At 53.3% G+C, this 16,952-nt stretch overlaps 1 protein-coding gene across 2 annotated transcripts; it reads left to right on the plus strand.

Moving 5' to 3' along the window:
* Nucleotides 1–3,492: 3,492 nt before the first annotated feature.
* NOL12 (nucleolar protein 12) lies at nt 3,493–10,076 on the plus strand. 2 transcript variants are annotated; one of them, XM_065943632.1, is made up of 6 exons: nt 3,493–3,682; nt 4,986–5,091; nt 5,336–5,384; nt 5,920–6,062; nt 7,379–7,476; nt 7,783–10,076. In XM_065943632.1, exons 1-6 carry the CDS (start codon nt 3,600–3,602, stop codon nt 7,946–7,948), a joined length of 645 nt encoding a protein of 214 aa, XP_065799704.1. In that variant the 5' UTR covers nt 3,493–3,599; the 3' UTR covers nt 7,949–10,076. The 2 variants fall into 2 exon arrangements, with proteins under 2 accessions (XP_065799704.1, XP_065799714.1); XM_065943642.1 differs by lacking the exon at nt 3,493–3,682 and adding an exon at nt 3,804–4,893.
* The last annotated feature ends 6,876 nt before the right edge of the window (nt 10,077–16,952 follow it).

Raw genomic sequence — 16,952 nt, forward strand, 5'->3', positions numbered from 1 at the left:
GACTGAAGTGCAGGCATACCTCTTACGTGCCACTGACATCTTCTTCCCCTGGGTCCCCTGGGCTGAACAGAAAGCTCAGTACACAGTAGGGAGCTCAATACTAAATAAGCCCCAGTCACTGCCCTCAAACAGTTCCCAGCTCAGTGGACTCCTGCACACAGTAGATGCTCAAAAGGTGTTTAATAAATGAAAACAGGGAGAGAGGCAAGAACAGGCTGATTCATGCCATGGTATCGGGCAGCACAGAGGGAGGTAGAGGGAAGAATACCTGGGGCCCCCTCATTTGTCTTCATGAGCTAGGAAGCCGTCTGATTTCAGACAGTGCAGGGAAACCAGCTGTGTGCCCTTCTGGGCCTTAATTGACCTCGCTGAGCCTGTTTATTCATTTATATGATGGTGAGGATAGCACGGAGCCTCTCGTGGGATTGTTGTGAGGATGAAATGAGGTGTGTGAAGGAGGACAAGCGTAGGGCTGGCACGTGGCAAACACACAGTGGATGGTATATCCATCCCTACCCCACTATCGCTTGAGATCTTATCTCCTGAATCTGAAAGGGAGGAAACAGGCTCTGGGAGGTGACCCCCTTGTCTGTACTAGGCCCAGCTGAGCCTTCTGGGGCTCCCCAAGCACCCCAGGTTTGTGGTGCCAGACCACACCCCTGAATGCTGGAGTGTAAGGGCAACCAGGGTGCCAGTCTGGAAACTCAGGACCCTTAACCCAACAATGGGAAGATGGACTTGGGCGATGGCCCTGGCACCACCTGCTGGCCCATTTCTGATAGGAGGAATGGGGGAGGAGGAATGCTAGCCCCTGCGGAGAGCCTAGACATAGAGGCAGGTGGGCCTCCTGCTGCACACAGCCTCTTCCCTGCAGAGCAGAGGAGTGCAGGGGACTCACGCAGCTTGTGATGAGGCCTCCATGAGCCCCTCTTCTGGTTTCCAGAGGATGTGCTTTCCAAGGCAGCCAGGTTGTGTTACCTTGGAGGGCAAGGCTTCACCCAGCTCCGTCATGCTCATTTGTCACAAGGGAAGGAACAGGAGCTGATGGCTGGGCAACCCTGCACACTAACTACGCCTCTGCCTCCTTTCCTTTCTGCTCCCTGCTGTAGGGCCCCTACCTCCCTGGGAAACAGCCCCTGGGAACTGAGCCAGTGTTCCAAAAAGGCTTAGAATCAGAACCTCAGTGGGCAACCCCCAAACCCCAGGGCAGCCTCTTGAGGTGTGTGTGGGGTGGGAGCTTGGCTAATTTCAGTCTCCAGAACAGCTAGCATCAGCTGTGAAATACTGGATAGGTCTCTTTCCCCCAGCCTTAGTTTTTTCACCTGTAAAATGGGGGCTATTATTTTCAACTGGCCCCTTTGGGCGGATGACTCCCATCTCAGTGGGTCCGCTGCAGGACACATCTCTATGTGGACCACGGAGGATGGAGCGTACAGGCTGGGAGCGGCCTTGAGCCACACCCAATCTCCAGACTCTCCTGGGGCACCCAAGTGGCCACCCAGAGAGAGACAGCTTTGGAAGGCTGGCTGTGGGTGGGGCGCCCTCTGCTGGACATTAGAGAAAGTGTCTTCTTGACCGCCTTTTTCTCGCCCTACTTACTCTCCCTACACTAGCTGAACACACAATATACCAGGACTGGGACTACAGCCAGGCAGAGGACAGCTCCTGGGGAGGATTAGGAGAGAGATCACTGACTGTGGGGGAAATAAACTGGGCTTGGAGTCAGACAGACCTGTGTTCAAACCCTAGTTCCATCACTGTGTGCCCTTGGACCAGTTACATAACCCCTCTGAACCTGTTTCCTCACCGATCAAATTGCATTAATACTAGTACCCATCTTGTGTGACTGTTGCAAGGATTAGCTGAGATAATGTGGAGAACTGCATTGTGCCTAGCACATAGTAGGGGCTCTGTAAACACTGATTCCCTTCACCTCTTTTCAGACCCCGTGTGTCCCAAGAGCCTATGAAACTGGGTCCAGAGAAACAATAAGTAGAGTTCTCTGTTTAGATGACAGGGCTCTACTCAGCACCTGCTCTTCTTGTCTGTGTGACCTTGGGTAAGTGACCACACCTCTCTGAGCCTCATTAAAATGGGACTCATATCTCAGAAAAGATAATCATTTAGGGAACATGGAGGTCCAGTGGTTAAGACTCCACACTTTCACTCTAGGGGACATGGGTTCCATCTCGGGTTGGAGGACTAAAGATCCCACATGCTACATGGCACAGCCAAAAAAGAAAAAAAAAAAAAAGAAAAGAAAAGATAATCGTGCAAAGAACTAAATGGTAGCTGCTGTTATTCTTTGGCTTATCACCTTCATCATCATTTCTATTAAGAAAATGTGCCATCTCTTGCTGTGCCTGAACATAAAAATATGCTCAATGAACATAAAAATAATTTCAAGGAGAAAGTGATCCAAAAGGGAAGTGTGTTAGACTGTGAGCTCACCGCAGCAAAGGGCTCTCAAGCTTTTGGAGTCTGGGTGGGGTTGTCAGTCCCACATCTATTTTCCTGGAGTAAAGGGGACCTGGAACTCCCAGGGAAGAGTTTGAAAAAGGGCACCTGCCCGAGGTGGCGTACTTCACTCTGCGCTGGGAACTTTCGCAGATGTGGCCTCCCTGAGCCCCTCGTGGGCTGACAGCTCCAACTGGGTGGGCTCCGAGGGCCGACTGCACAGAGATCCCCACAGAGCAGCTGTCTTCTTATTCGGTTCAAGTCTCTGCAACTGACAGGAGGTTCCAGGAGGGCAGAACCATTCCATACACAGAGCAGCAATCGGGGATGACGCTGCACACCACTTAAGAATGAGCTAACTTTGTTTAAGTTACTTCCCCTCTCAGCCTCCACGGGAGCATCTTGCTGGGAGTAAGGCGGGGCGCACCACTGCAGCCAAGGCAATGCTTCTACCCAGGAGGGTGCCATGGATGGCAAGAGGCATGGCCACTAGTGGCAGTGCAGGGCCAGAGAGACAGTTGTTCATCACCCTGTTGTTCAGCTGCGGAGAGTGGGGAGCGTGGGGGCGGGGGTACAGATCCCGCCTGTTATACGGGAAGTAGAGAGGGACGGGAGGAACGCAGGGCGGCCCCTTTATTTTTTATTTTTTTAAAAGGTGTTTATTTTAAAAAAAAATAAAAAAAAAATAAAGGTGCTTTTGCTTTGTTTTGTTTTTTGTTTTATTTGTTTTGTTTTGGCCATGCTATATGGCATGTGGGATCTTAGTTCCCCGACCAGGGTTTGAACCCGTGTCTCCTGCATTGAGAGCATGGAGTCTTAACCACTGGACTACCAGGGAAGCCCCAGGGCGGCCCCCCCCCTTTTTTTAAACTTATTTTTATTTATTTGGCTGCATAGAGTCTTAGTTGTGGCATGTGGGATCTAGTTCCCTGACCAGAGATCGAACCCAGCCCCCCTGCATCAGGAGCACAGAGTCTTAGCCACTGGACTACCAGGGAAGACCCAGGGCGGCCCCTTTAAAAGGCGGGGTCCGGCGAGCGGAACGGCCGAGCGTCGCTGCGGAGCACTTCCGGAAGGTTAGCCGTCCTACAACCGGAACTGTCTTTGGTGCGCCGGATCGGCGCCGCAGAAGCGTTCCGGCTATGGGCCGCAACAAGAAGAAGAAGCGAGATGGCGACGACCGGCGGCAGCGACTCATCCTGAGCTTCGATGAGGAGAAGCGGCGGTGAGTGCCAAGGCTGAGCGGATCCCGTTCGGGCCGCCGGGCAAGGCCGAGGCCGGGTCTGTTCGCACACGCTGACGCGGAGGGCCCTTCCGGTCCCGCCCTCTCGGCGTGGTGCCGGGCCCTGGCGGGTGGAAGCCGCGCTCTGGGCCCCCAAGGCTGGAGGGATGGACTAGCCCGCCCCGCCCTCGCGTCGCTCCTCTGCCCCCTAAGCCGCCTTGTGGTGCTGTGTGCGCGGCCCGAGAGCGGGCTTCACCCTCCCCAGCCTGGCGGTCTCGCTCGCAGTTGTGTTGTTCAGTCTCTCAGACCTGTCTGACTCTGCGATCCCACGTGCTCACATTAGACTCAGCGGTTTTGGATGAATGATTAGTAAATGAAACAAAGGTCTCCGGAACTTTGAGTCGGTCCTCTAAGCCTTAGCGTCTGGCCTAGCACCCACTCAGAGTGCCACCTGGACCTATGGTAGTGGGTCAGTGAAAAGCCTGGTATTGGGCCCCAGAACAGATAGGAATGGTGCGGCCAGAACTAGGGAGATGAGAGGAGCTGAGATAAGATGGAGCGTGGGTAAGGAAGTGCTGGGGCATCGTCAGGAAACTCAGGGAGGCATCAACAAGACCTACAGACGAGTCGAGGGGCAGAGTCCTGGGGAAATGGGTATTGGCCCAATGGACAGTTTGTGGAGATCTGGGTGAGGGTGGCCTTGAAAGCCCCACTTGAAGCGGCCTAATTTACTGAGGAATAGAGTTTGCCAATGAAGAAGGGACCCTCACCTGGTCTAGGTTCAAAGGCTCTCAGCCTATGCCCACCACCTGGCCCTGTTGCTGGCAGCTGAGAGCCCAGGAGGGTAGTGAGTGGGAAGAGGCAGCACCTCCCTCTCTTTCCCTAACCTTACACTCTGACCCCCTTGGGCAAGTCATCTTACCTTTCTCTGCCTCAATGTCTTCCATCTGTAAATTGGGAATGGGTACCTGATTGAGGACAGGAGGAAAAGGGGGTGACAGAGGATGAGATGGTTGGATGACATCATCGACTCAATGGATCTGAGTTTGAGCAAACTCCAGGAGATAGTGAAGGACAGGGCATGCTGCAGTTCATGGGGTCACAAAGAGTCAGACGTGACTGAGCAACTGAACAACAATAACCACCCAATATGCATGCTGTTAAGATTACATGAGTTAATACGTTTATGTTTTTGGAATGGTGTTTAGCACATGGTGAGTGCAGTATTAGCTTTTTTCCCCCCTCTTCCTGGAGTGAGCCCTTCTTTCCTTGTGTCCTGATTGTCTCTCTTGCCTCTCTGCTGTAGGGAGTACCTGACAGGCTTCCACAAGAGGAAGGTGGAGCGGAAGAAGGCAGCCATTGAGGAGATCAAGCAGCGGCTGAAGGAGGAGCAGAAGAAGCTCCGGGAAGAGGTGCAGAGAGAGAGGGCAGGAGAGTGTCTCTAACTCCCAGGAGACCTGCAGGGCTGAGGGGAGGGGGCAGGCAGGCCTGGGGTGCAGTTTATGCAGATAGAGGTGCTGTGATCCAGGTGTGGGGAAGGTTTAGGGTGAGATCTCTTGATCTTTCCCTCCAAGCCATGGTCTTACTCATCCTGGAGGGGAGCAGTGTCTGGGCTGAGAGGCCATACTCACCATGTTGCCTTCCCTTTGGTTTCAGCGCCACCAGGAATACTTGAAGATGCTGGCAGAGAGAGAGGAGGCTCTGGGTAAGTCCAGTCCTTGACCTGACCTGGAGAATAGCCAGTCGGTTGAGTTTATTTATCCCTTGATGGGTGGAAGGGAAGGGATATAAGGGCTGCAGAGAAGCTGACATCTCTAGCTCTCGGGTTCTTGGTGGTACCCTAGGAGCCAGGGGTATCCTCAGGGACCTCTAAATGTCAGTGGATCAGAGGCGACCCAGACCTCTTGGCAAATGGATCCTGAGCAAAAAGCCCAGTTTCTGAGGCCTGGAGGGGCTGGGGGGTCGCAGCAGCTCCTGGGGTCCAGGTGGGGACCAGGGGGTCACAGCAGTTGCTGGGGTCCAGGTGGGGCCAGGTGGTCTGGAGCATGGAGGGAGGAGTTGGGTCATTTCCAGCACCTGTCTGCAGGCCAGGCTCTGGAGCCAGTGACTTCCTGGGTGCCGCTCTATAGAGTAGAGGGAGCCATTACACTCCAGGGCTGGAGTCAGGGCTGGGGTGTGTGCTGGAGCCTGCTTGCTTGCGTCCTGGGGCTGAGGCCTGGTCCTGTATCCATCCTGCACAGAGGAGGCCGACGAGCTAGACCGGCTGGTGACAGCAAAGACAGAGTCGGTGCAGTATGACCACCCCAACCACACAGTCACCGTGACCACCATCAGTGACCTGGACCTCTCAGGGGCCCGGCTGCTCGGCCTGCCCCCGCCTGAGGTGGGTCTCCCTCCCAGCCTGGGGGAAGAAGGGACACAGGGTCAGCCTGGCTTATCAAGGGGGTCAGTAAGCGCTGGTCCATTTCAAGGGGCTGGTCCATGTCAAGGATTCCAGTGCAAGGGGCTCTTTCCTCTGGGTAACCCTCCAGGGCCTGGACCAAAGCCCTGAACACTGGGGCTTCAGAGGCCAGCTCCACCACGAGCAGCTGTGGGAGCTTGGGCAGGTTTCTCTGCCTCGCCTGCTTCTTTCCTTCACCGGTACATTGGGGGTCACTGATGATAGCAGCTGCCTTGCCGGGTTTCTGTGAGGATAAAGGTGGTCAGTCCACTAGAAGCACTCAAGAGCGGCTGATTGTGCTCACTACCCCTGCAAGACAGGTCTCTCTGTTCTGACCTGTGGGGTGTGAGTCATAGCAAGTTCCAACTAGCATTTAAAAAAAAAAAGGAAACAATATCAAAAGTATCAGAAAGCATCCCAGCAAATGGTGTTTTATGAAACATTTGTTTCAGTTAAGCTTGTGTCTGGGTTGTGTAGGGATTTATGCACATGTATGTGTATAATTTGGAGAAGGAAATGGCAACCCACTCCAGTATTCTTGCCTGGAAAATCACATGGACGGAGGAGCCTGGTGGGCTACACCCCATGGGGTTGCAAAGTCGGACACGACTGAGCAACTGACAAACATGTATAGTTAGTTGCCAGGTAAACCACATCCCCTTGCGTGGGTTACAGTGTCCTTAGGTTCTAGAGCTGCTGCTTTAATCACATCCTTCCTGAGCTCACAGTCGCCTTGTGTTTGATGCTCGTTCTTCTGTTCGTTATGTGTGTGTGAAAGTCGATCAGTCGTGTCTGACTCTTTGTGACCCCATGGACTCTAGCCTGCCAGGCTCTTCTGTCCATGGGATTCTCCAGGCAAGAATACTGGAATGGGTAGCCATTCCCTTTTCCAGGAGGATCTTCCCAACCCAGGGATCGAACCCAGGTCTCCCACACTGCGGGCAGATTCTTTACCATCTGAGCCACCAGGGAAGCCCTTTCTTCCGTCTGGTCTGATGCAAAGGCTAGTCTTATCCCCATTTTAGAATTCTTTCATTTGCAAGTGTTGGAGTGTGCCCACTGTGGGCCGTGGTGGTGGAGGACTTCAGAACCCACCTCTGCCCCTGTCATTCCCGCTTCAGGGCACTTATGACTCCCACAGCCTTCTCTGAGCCCCAAGTGGGTGTGGGAGCCAGCAGAGTAGTGACTGCTCGAGAGGTAGTGACTGCTCAGGAGGCCCAGGCCTGTTGATCCGCCACTCTTGTTCTGTGCTTTTTTAGCAAGGGGCCGGGTCTGGGCCTGAAGAGGAAGCGTCATCCGTGGAGAAGCCGACCAGAGCTTTACCCAAGAAGTCCAGAGACCCTCTGCTGTCCCAGCGGTGAGCCCTGGCCTGTCCTCCCCTGTGGGCCTGCTCCTATGGCTGGAGTTGTGACAGTCACCTCCCGCTGGCCCATGGCGGGTGGTGTGGGGCAGAGTGCCTAGGGTAAAGGGCCTTTGTTGCTGTGAGCTGAGGAGCTGGCAGGCCCTCTGGGACAGAGCATGCTGCCTTTGGAATGGCATTTGGGGCCTGTCCTGACTTTCCCTGCATGAACTGGGCTCAGGCACCCCCCAACCCAACCTTCCACCCATACCTTATTCCCCAGGGTAAACCGAGGCCCAAGCCTCACCAGCCTTCCTCCCATAGGATCTCCTCTCTCACGGCCTCACTGCATGCACACAGTCGCAAAAAGGTCAAGAGGAAACGTCTCCGCCGGGCCCAGGATACCACCAAGAAGCCCCCGAGTGCCACTCGTACCAGCAAGACCCAGCGCCGCCGGCTGACAGGCAAAGCCCGGCACAGCGGGGAGTGAGCTCTGAGACCCCGGCCAGGCACCAGCCTTGTCAGCAAGGACCTGTCCTGTCTCATAATCCAGCCTCTACCCAGGCAGTGACTACAGCCCAAGCTTGGGAGACCAGCACCCCTCCAGCCTGGGGTTTGGACTCCAGAAGGTGCAGGCAGCTGAGAGCCGGCCTCCCCCAGGAGAAGCCTCCGGGGGCCAAGTTTAGGGCGTCTGCCCAAATGTGTACCTCCCTGGACCTTCATCAGATTTGTGAAACTATGCACACGTGTGGTTGGTTTGTCCCTGACCCTGATGCCACACACCAAGGGCAGGCGTTTGGGGAGGTGGAAACTGTTGGGCATGGGTCACCCTCGCTGTCCAACAGCTCTCCCTCTGGGTATGTAAAGGTGGTGCTACGCCTGGGCCCCCTGATGGGATGAAGACCAGCGCCACCCCTGGCAGACCCAGAGTCTGCCTGCTGCTCTGGAACGCCGGCCGGAGGGTGAGCAGAGATGGGCTCTGCCTTCTCCTAGCTGGGACATTGGGCCTGTCCTTCCCCTTGGCCTTTCTGATTTCCTCAGCTGACATCAAAGGAGTGAAGATGGGGAGTCCTGGAGTATTCTCACCCCCAACTTGGGCGGCTTCCGTAGGCTTCCAGCAGCTCCCAGACAGCCCAACAGAGAAAGAGTGATTAGTCATTTGTAAAAAAAAAAAAAATCTCACTGAAATCGTGGCTGGCGGGTGCTCGGTGAGGGCTGCCGATTCTTCACACTTCTTCCAGGTGCGGCTTCAGAGCCGATGGAAACCAGCCTTGTTGCAGCAGGTGAGTGACCTGTGTCACTCATACTCCACTTTTCTGATGGAGCTGGGCTGGTGGCAGGGTGTAGGTCCGTCTGCCGCAGGTGGGTGTGGTGTGAGGGTGGGCAGCCAGAGCACCTGTTCTGGAGATGCGGACCCTGCTTGTGCCGACTGGTTCCTGTGGTTGTGGACCAGAGCCCAGGAATTTTGGGTGCCACCCTGCTGAGGGGAGCTGTGTCCGGCCCTGACACTAGGACTGCAGAGGAGAGAAGGGTGAGCTTTCAGCCCCTGTGAAGCTGGTGGGCTATTGAGTGTGTGTGAAGGGGATGCAGGTTCCGCTCCTGCACCCGGCGGGGCTCCTGGAGGAAAGGGGGCAGGATCTGGGGTCTGCAGGGCAGGTCTTCCCCTTCGCTCACCATGGAGGGCCTGCCGGGTACAGTCCTGGCCCTGCACTGGGCAGGCGCTCTCCCATCACCATCAAAACCCGCCATCTGGGGCTTCCCTGGTGGCTCAGGGGTAAAGAATCCACCTGCCAGTGCTGGGGACATATGTTCGATTCCTGATCGGGGAAGATCACACGTGCCACAGAGCAAGTAAGCCTGCGTGCCACAACTACTGAGCCCCTGCTCTAGAGCCCTCTTGCTGCAACTTAAAAGCCCACGCAGCAGTGAAGACCAGTAGAGCCCCAAAAAAACCACACATCTGGTGCTGGCTGTGCATGTCTGAAGGCCACACCTGGCCGTGGGAACATGAAGCTCAGGGTTTATGGCTGGGCGGCCTGGTGACCTGGCTTCTCTGGCTCCTTCCACCTGATCTCTCTGCTGCCTTCCTGTTGTCCTCCCCACATGACTTAGGGTGGGGCCACTCGCCTCACTTGGCTGCTTCCGTCCATGGCAGAGGGCGGGGTCTGTTACTAGGCCATCTAGATGATTCTGGTACTTGACCCAGGGCAGTGAGTTTCCTCCTCACAGGCCCTCATGAGCAGGAGCAGAGATGAGCCTGGGGGCTTTGCACACATGACCAGGCTGGGATTTGACTGCTAGTTCTACTGCTGGCCCACTGTGTGATCTCCATGCTGCTGACCTCCCTGGAACTGTTACCCCCACGTGTAAGGTGTCATAAGACACCTACCTCGCAAGCCTGCCTGGAGACTGAAGTGAGACCACGTGCATGAACCACTTCCCATGGCTCCTGACGCTCCTGGGTGCACCTTCCGTGTACGCAGCTGCTGCTCAGACACCTGACCCCGCTGTCCATCCCCAGTGCCATAGGGTCTTTTCACAATTTACAATCTACATTTGTAACGTTGATCTGTATTAAATTTTCATCTGTCTCTCTCCCACCTGTGCCCTTTTTTCATCCAGCAGACCGAGGAAGTTGAATCATGGTGATCTTTGCGAATCCTATAATCGAAAGTGGTGGAGTGAGAACCGTCTGGAGAACTTTCCGTGGTCTACCTGAATTCTTTCTGTCGCTGTCCATCCATCAGGCCTTGCAGTTTGGGAGCTTTAGGAGCTTAATCAGGAAAGATTAGATTTAGCTACATATAATATGAAACAAGATTTAAAAACAACTGGCTTATGTAAAACTAGAGTTTTCAGGTTAATAGGGATGGAAGGCAGCAAGCCTGGAGCTGAGAGGGTAGACTTTTAGCTTTTGGTTTTGTGCTGTTTTCAACACGGGTTCTACCTTACGGCCTAAGATGGCTGCCTGAGCTTCAGCCATCATATCTGCCTCTCAGCTACAGAAAGGAAGAAGGAATGAAAGTCAGGTCCCTCCTAGAAACACATGATTCTTGTGTTATTAGGCAGGCAGCAAAGGCTTTAGGGCAGGAGGAGGAGGGAGCTTGTAGCCGCCAGGAAGGCCGAAGAGCATGGCTTGTTCTGGAGAACCATGTATCCACCTAAGAATTGGGGACTGTGTTGCTGAAGGGAGAATCAGTATTGGGGTGCAAACAGCAGATTCTCCCACAGGAGCCAGAAATGTAAAGGGCTGTTTGGAGGGGATCCGACTGTGGAACTAAAGCCATAGCAGAGGCTTATCTGTCCCTGTTACTACACTGAAGTTTCCTGATGGGTCAGGCCTGTGCTAGTAAAACAACGCCATGGCCATAGTTACCGGGAACCAGGCCTCAGCTCAGTAGTAGGATCTGGTTTTGGGGTGGCCTGATTCTCCCTGGGAGCTTAGGGTGAGGAGGCCAGGTGGAGCCGCCCTGTGGGTCTGGAACTAAGGAGGAGAGGGGTCGGATGTCAGGGAAGCCTTAGCTTCCTGTTCCAAAATCCTCTAGATCCTGGGACTTCCCTGGAGGTCCAGTGGCTAAGGCTCCTTGACACAAATCCAGGGGGCCCAGGTTCAATCCCTGGTCAGGGAACTAGATCCTGCGTGCTGTAACCAAGACCCCCAAGCAGCCAACTAAATAAATATGAAAAGAAAAAGGTCCCCTTGACCTTGATGTTCCCTAGACTTGAGCTGTTGGCCTCCCTTTGGCTGTGTGGATGGTTCTGGGGAGAGGTTCCCAATTCATCCTAGTGTGGGGTGCTCACTCCCTGCCCTTGTCTTAGCAAAGTCCTGTTCTGAACAAGCATCTGCCTCCTCCAGATGCTATAGAAGCGCTTTCTTTAGATGTTCACAGGCTGCCCTCAGCCTGTCCCGCTCTCCTCGGTTCTGAGTTGCCTCCTCTGGGAAGACTTCCCCGACCCCTGGGAATTAGTCATTTGTCCATCCGGGCTCCAGGCACACTTTGTGTTTCTTCCTTTTAAACACTGAGCATGTTCTAACTGGGTTCCCTCTCTCCCTGAGCCAGGCCCTGGGAAGTTTGTGTGGTCATTTCTGTGTGTCTAGCCCCGGCACAGGATCGGAACCCCTACGTTTTCAGTCGGTCTTGGCTGGATTACATTGAACTCAGTCCCCCTCCCCACCAGTGTTCTCATATAATCCTTGAAATAATCTTTTTGAGAATTTTGTTGGCCCTTGTGCCATGCTTGCCTGTCTGCAAGTTTCTAAATCTAGGTTTTTTCTCCTCTTCACCACAGTCATCTCCCTCAGGCCTTTGCTGAAACCTTCACTGTCCAGTGAACTTTGCTCTCTCCCTTCCCTCTTAGTCACCATGACTGGCAAATAATCAAAAGGAGGATAGGAAACAAATTTATCAAGCGCCTCCAATGTGCTAGTGACATTATCAACTCACAACAGTACTGTGAAACGGATACTAGCTCCATTTGACAGATGAGAAAACTGAGTCTCAAGTTACATCAAAAGTTATCCTTGTTACAACTAATAAGACATGACCCTCACATCTCATGGGGGAGACAGACACATGGAGTTCACCCTGGAGGTCAGGGTTCAACATATAGGCCCAGGGGTGGGGCACAGAACAGTGAAGAGGTGACACTGGCATGAGTCTTGAAAGATGGTTCAGCCAGGTGGATGGGAAACGGGATGGACAGGCAGGCAGAGAGCCCTTGGGAGAGGAGAGGTTGGGGAGGGGTGATGAGAGGAGAAATCTGCAGAGGCTTGAAGGGACCAGACCCTTAAGGGTTTTAGATGCTGAGCTAATGATCTGGACCCTTATCCTGTGGCCAGCGGGAGCCTGTGAGTGGGGGAGGGGGTTTAGCCTGGGGAGAGTCAAAGTCAGGGTCAGGGATGACTTTGGGGGTGACCCTGATGGCAGGGTCAGGGAACACCGGGGTTGCAAGGGAGCCTGGAAGTTCCAAGACCTTCCAGCAATAATCCAGGGGAGAGGAAATTCCCTGGTGGTTCAGTGCTTATGGCTATGCATTTCCCTGAAGGGTTCGATTCTGGCCGGGGAACTAGGATCCCACAAGCTGTACAGTGTGGCCAAAAAAAAAAATCAAGGGAAAGGTGGGCAGACCCTCCTCTCACTCACCACTCACTCTCAAACCCAGAATTTACTAAGCGCCAGTAGGGAAGTGCTTAGTTAAGCAGTATTAGGTGCTTGCTACTGCTAAGTCACTTCAGTCGTGTCTGACTCTGTGAGACCCCATCCCTGGGATTCTCCAGGCAAGAACACTGGAGTGGGTTGCCATTTCCTTCTCCAATGCAGAAAAGTGAAAGTGAAGTCGCTCAGTCATGTCTGACTCTTCTCGACCCCATGGACTGCAGCCTACCAGGCTCCTCCATCCATGGGATTTTCCAGGCAAGAGTACTGGAGTGGGTTGCCATTGTCTTCTCCAGTATTAGGTCCTTAGCACTGAGCAAAACAGAGTGGTCCCTGCCCTCCAGGGACTTACATTCCCCAAACTCTATATATGGGAATGGAGAGGAAGAGACTGGAGAAGAGAGAATACTAATAACATTTATTGAGTACTCACTGTTTCCCAGTCCCCCTTTACCTGGTTTAACTCCCTGAGTTCTCAGGGTAACCCCACAGGGCAGGCAATCACATTGAGCCCATTTTGCAGGTGAGGCACACTGAGGTGAGCGCCCCCACTCCACCCTGATATATGACAGGACAGGGCTTTAGCTGAATTCTAGCTATTCGCTGTCTCTCTGTTGGAGCTGGGATTTAAGCTGTAGGTAGTCTCTGGCTGGACACATGTACATCTCCAGGGAAAGCCCCAGAACATAAGTATGCCCAAATTGTGGGTCCTTCCTCACATAAGTCACACCCTAGATACATACGCTAACACTGCCAGACAGCTGAAGCAGGCCTGAGAAATGGGAGAGGGAGATCCAGGATCTTACCTCCAGGGGGCGCCACTCACGAGGTTGACAATGTGAAAGACACCCTAGGAGCAATGGGAGTCATGCGCAAGATCCCAGGGGAGGGAGCCCTCCCTCAAGTCTGGGGTAACTAAGGATGGCTTCCTGGAGGGGATGGCATTTAAATTATCACTTGTTGTTTAGTCGTTAGGCCGTGTCTGACTCGTTTGAGACCCCATGGACTGTAACCCACCAGGCTCCTCTGTCCATGAGATTTCCCAGGCAAGAATATTGGAGTGGGTAGCCATTTCCTTCTCCAGTGGATCTTCCCAACCCAGGAATTGAACCCACTCTCTTGCATTGCCCAGTACATCCTGAGCCAGGATGACCTGTTCAGGGGATCTTTACTGCTGAGGTACCAGGGAAGTCCTAAGTCATTGCTAATGGATGACAACCTGTGATTTACCATTCCAGAAACACTGCGTGAAAGAGAAGTCCTGAAGATTCATTTGGTGACTCACAGAGCGTTTAAAAGCAATTTGACTTAGCCATATTTTAAAAATTTGAGGTTTCATCTAAATGTTCAGATTTTCAGCTTCCAGTAAAAACAAGCCTGGTGACTTTGGATCACCACTTATTTCACAGGGTTGCGCTGGGCTGGAGCCTGCCCTGAAGACCCCTTCAGAGATTTGTGCCTTCCTGCCCCTGCTCAGTTGGGTCACAGCCCCCTTCACCTCTATCTTGCCTGTTCAGACCACATGATTCTACTACAGGCTGGTGAGCCGGGAGGCCTGGGATGACCATTCCTGCTTGAACAGTGAGGAAACTGAGGCTCAGAGGGATAGAAGAGATTAGAATTGTCACTTATTGTTCTGCTTCCCCAGATCTCTGAAGAGGTTATCTGGGCCCAGGGGAATGGTGTGAACAGAGGCGAGCAGGCATAGACTCTTTAGGGATCTGAAAGAGGAATGGGAGACTGGGGCGAAATGGTGACAAGAAGTGATGCTGCCTGGCTGCCACCATTATGCCCTGAGCCACCCCACAGAACTCAGAGTATGTTTTTAGACCAGGCACTGTCATCGAGGCACTGAGTCTGAGTTTCCCATCTATATAATGGGGCTGCAGCTGGCCTTCCCATATCAGGCCTGAAACTACCACTGTCCCCTACAGCAGGGGGCTTCCTCAAACAGCCCCCTTTGCTCCTCCCAATACACCCTTGGCTCCTCAGCCCCCTCCTCCTGCCTCCTTCCAACCATCTCTCCTTCAGGACCCTGACTGCTGACCTGACCCCCCATAGTTTCCCCTGCCTTGGAGAAGTACAACCAGGCAGGCTCCAGAGATACAGAGAGCCCCTCAGAACAGCCCACCAACCCTGCCCACTGATTCTCCCCCTCACCCCCTAATTCTTTCCACTCCAGCCTCACTGCTTCTGTCCCCTCAGCCTGAAACACTCTTCCCTGGGACCTGCAGGTCCACTCTGCCTTGTCTTCTCCAGGTCTTAGCTAAAAGGTCACTGTCTCAGAGAGGCCTTCCACGACCACCTTATCTAAGAAGTGATGCCTGTGTGGGAGGGAAGTTCAAGAGGAAGGAGATGTGTATATCTATGGCTGATTCATGTTAATGTATGGCAGAAACCAATACACTATAAAGCAATTATCCTCCAGTTAAAAAAAAAAAAGGAATAAAAATAAAAGCCCTTCCCCCAAAAAAGAAGTGACTCCCTCCCCACACCAGCCACTTCCCACCCCACCTCCACTCCAGCTTCATTTTTCTCCTTAACACTACCACAAGCCAGTACACTCCATATATTGCTTATTTATCTTGTTTGAGATCTGTTTGTCTCCACTAGAATGTAATTGCCCTGAAAACATGAGATTTGCACTTTTGTACACTGATGAGTCCTCAGCATATACAACTGACAACGCAGGGGCTCCATAAGTATTGAATGAACTGAAGTGTCAGTAGTGCTACCCTGAGTTGGCTCCTGATTTTACTGCTTAATGGTGGGTAGAGGGCCATACCTGAGCTTCAAACTCAAACCAAGCACCCACCTCAGCCCCAGCTCAGAGAGGTCAAGTAACTGTCTCAAGGTCACACAGCCAAGAAGTGCTAAAGGCCGACTACTCCCTGTTTTGCTTACAGTAATTGGGGCTGAGCAGAAAGATCATTATCCTAGTTATGAGATGTGCTTTCACCCACTCCATCCTGAGCCAGGATGACCTGTTCAGAGGTCCGTCTCTCCCACTAGTCAGTGAGTATGCCCTTTCAGAAGGAGCCACACTTTGTTCACGTTACCATTTCCCTGGTGCCCAGCACAGGCCTAGCATGTACCAGGTACCTGTAAGTGTCTGAAAGAATTAGTGACTGAAGATGCTCTGTAGTAACCAGTAGAGTCCAGACACACCAGGATTTTAGTCTTGGCTCTGCCACTTACTAGCTGGGTGACGCTGATGAGGTAATTTCTCTGATCCTAGTTGCTGTGAAATGAGGATCTTGGTACTGAATCCTTCAGGTTGTTACATCCTCACAGATGTAGAGATTTTGGAATAGGAGCTGGCACACAGTGCAGTGTCAGCTTAAAAAAGAAGGCATATTTTTTAAAAAGGAGGAGCTGGGCATTTTATGAGTGAGCTCCACATCGATGGAAGTGTGCAAATGAATGTGCAAATAGTTGAAAACTCCTGGGGTTTTCATTTCGTCCTCAACAGTTACTACTTCCACTTTATAGATTAGAAAATTGAGGCACAGAGAGATTAAGTCTCTAGCCCAAGGTATGGGCTAAAGCCAGACTAGGGAACTGCGGCGGGAATGAACCGAAGGGAAAGAGATTAGAAAGATCTAGACTCGCCAGTGCCAGCCGCCCCGAGATCCCCCTGGGAACCCTGACGCGACTGCTCCGGCTAAACGTGCGGCGGGTCCCGCACTCGGAGACATCTGGGCTCCGCCCGCCTCCGCCCCGCCTCCGCCCCGCCCCCTGCCGTCGGGTTGTCCAATCCCACACCATTTATGTAAATGAAGCACCTAGGGAGAACCTATGCGAGAGCGGCAGAGGCGTGGTCTTCGCCCACCTCCCGGGCAACGTTCTGATTCATTGTTAATATAGAGAGGCTGTGACCCTTGGCACCCCACCCCAGCACCCACTGTGTGTGGAAACCCGAGCCGAGGTTAGTACCGCGAGCGGAAAGGTGGGAAGGGAGGGGAGGCTAGTGAGGAAAGGTAGAGGAGTGAGGGACTCGGGGAGGGACTGTCTGACTAGCTGGATGGAGAGAGGTCCAGGGATCCATTCTCCGGGTGGGGCATGCATGTCCGCTGAAGGTTTCTCATTGTATCCACACCTAAAGTGCATTTTAGAGAAGGGTTCTTAACTGGTTGGGGGTGGGAGGAGGAAGCAGGATCGGTGAAGGGCACGTGTAGTTGAGCACCCCACACTCGCCCGCAGGGAAATAAGCAGCGTTCTCGTCTGAGGCTCCTTTATGTGGCGGGATCAGGAAGGAACCGCCCAGACTGGGCAAGACCGATGCGTCCCCCGCCACCCCCCACCACTGGAAGCAGGGAAGGACAAGGAGAGAGAACG

This window comes from Muntiacus reevesi, chromosome 1 (genome assembly GCF_963930625.1).
Source record: "Muntiacus reevesi chromosome 1, mMunRee1.1, whole genome shotgun sequence".
In the NCBI taxonomy this organism is placed as follows: domain Eukaryota; kingdom Metazoa; phylum Chordata; class Mammalia; order Artiodactyla; family Cervidae; genus Muntiacus; species Muntiacus reevesi.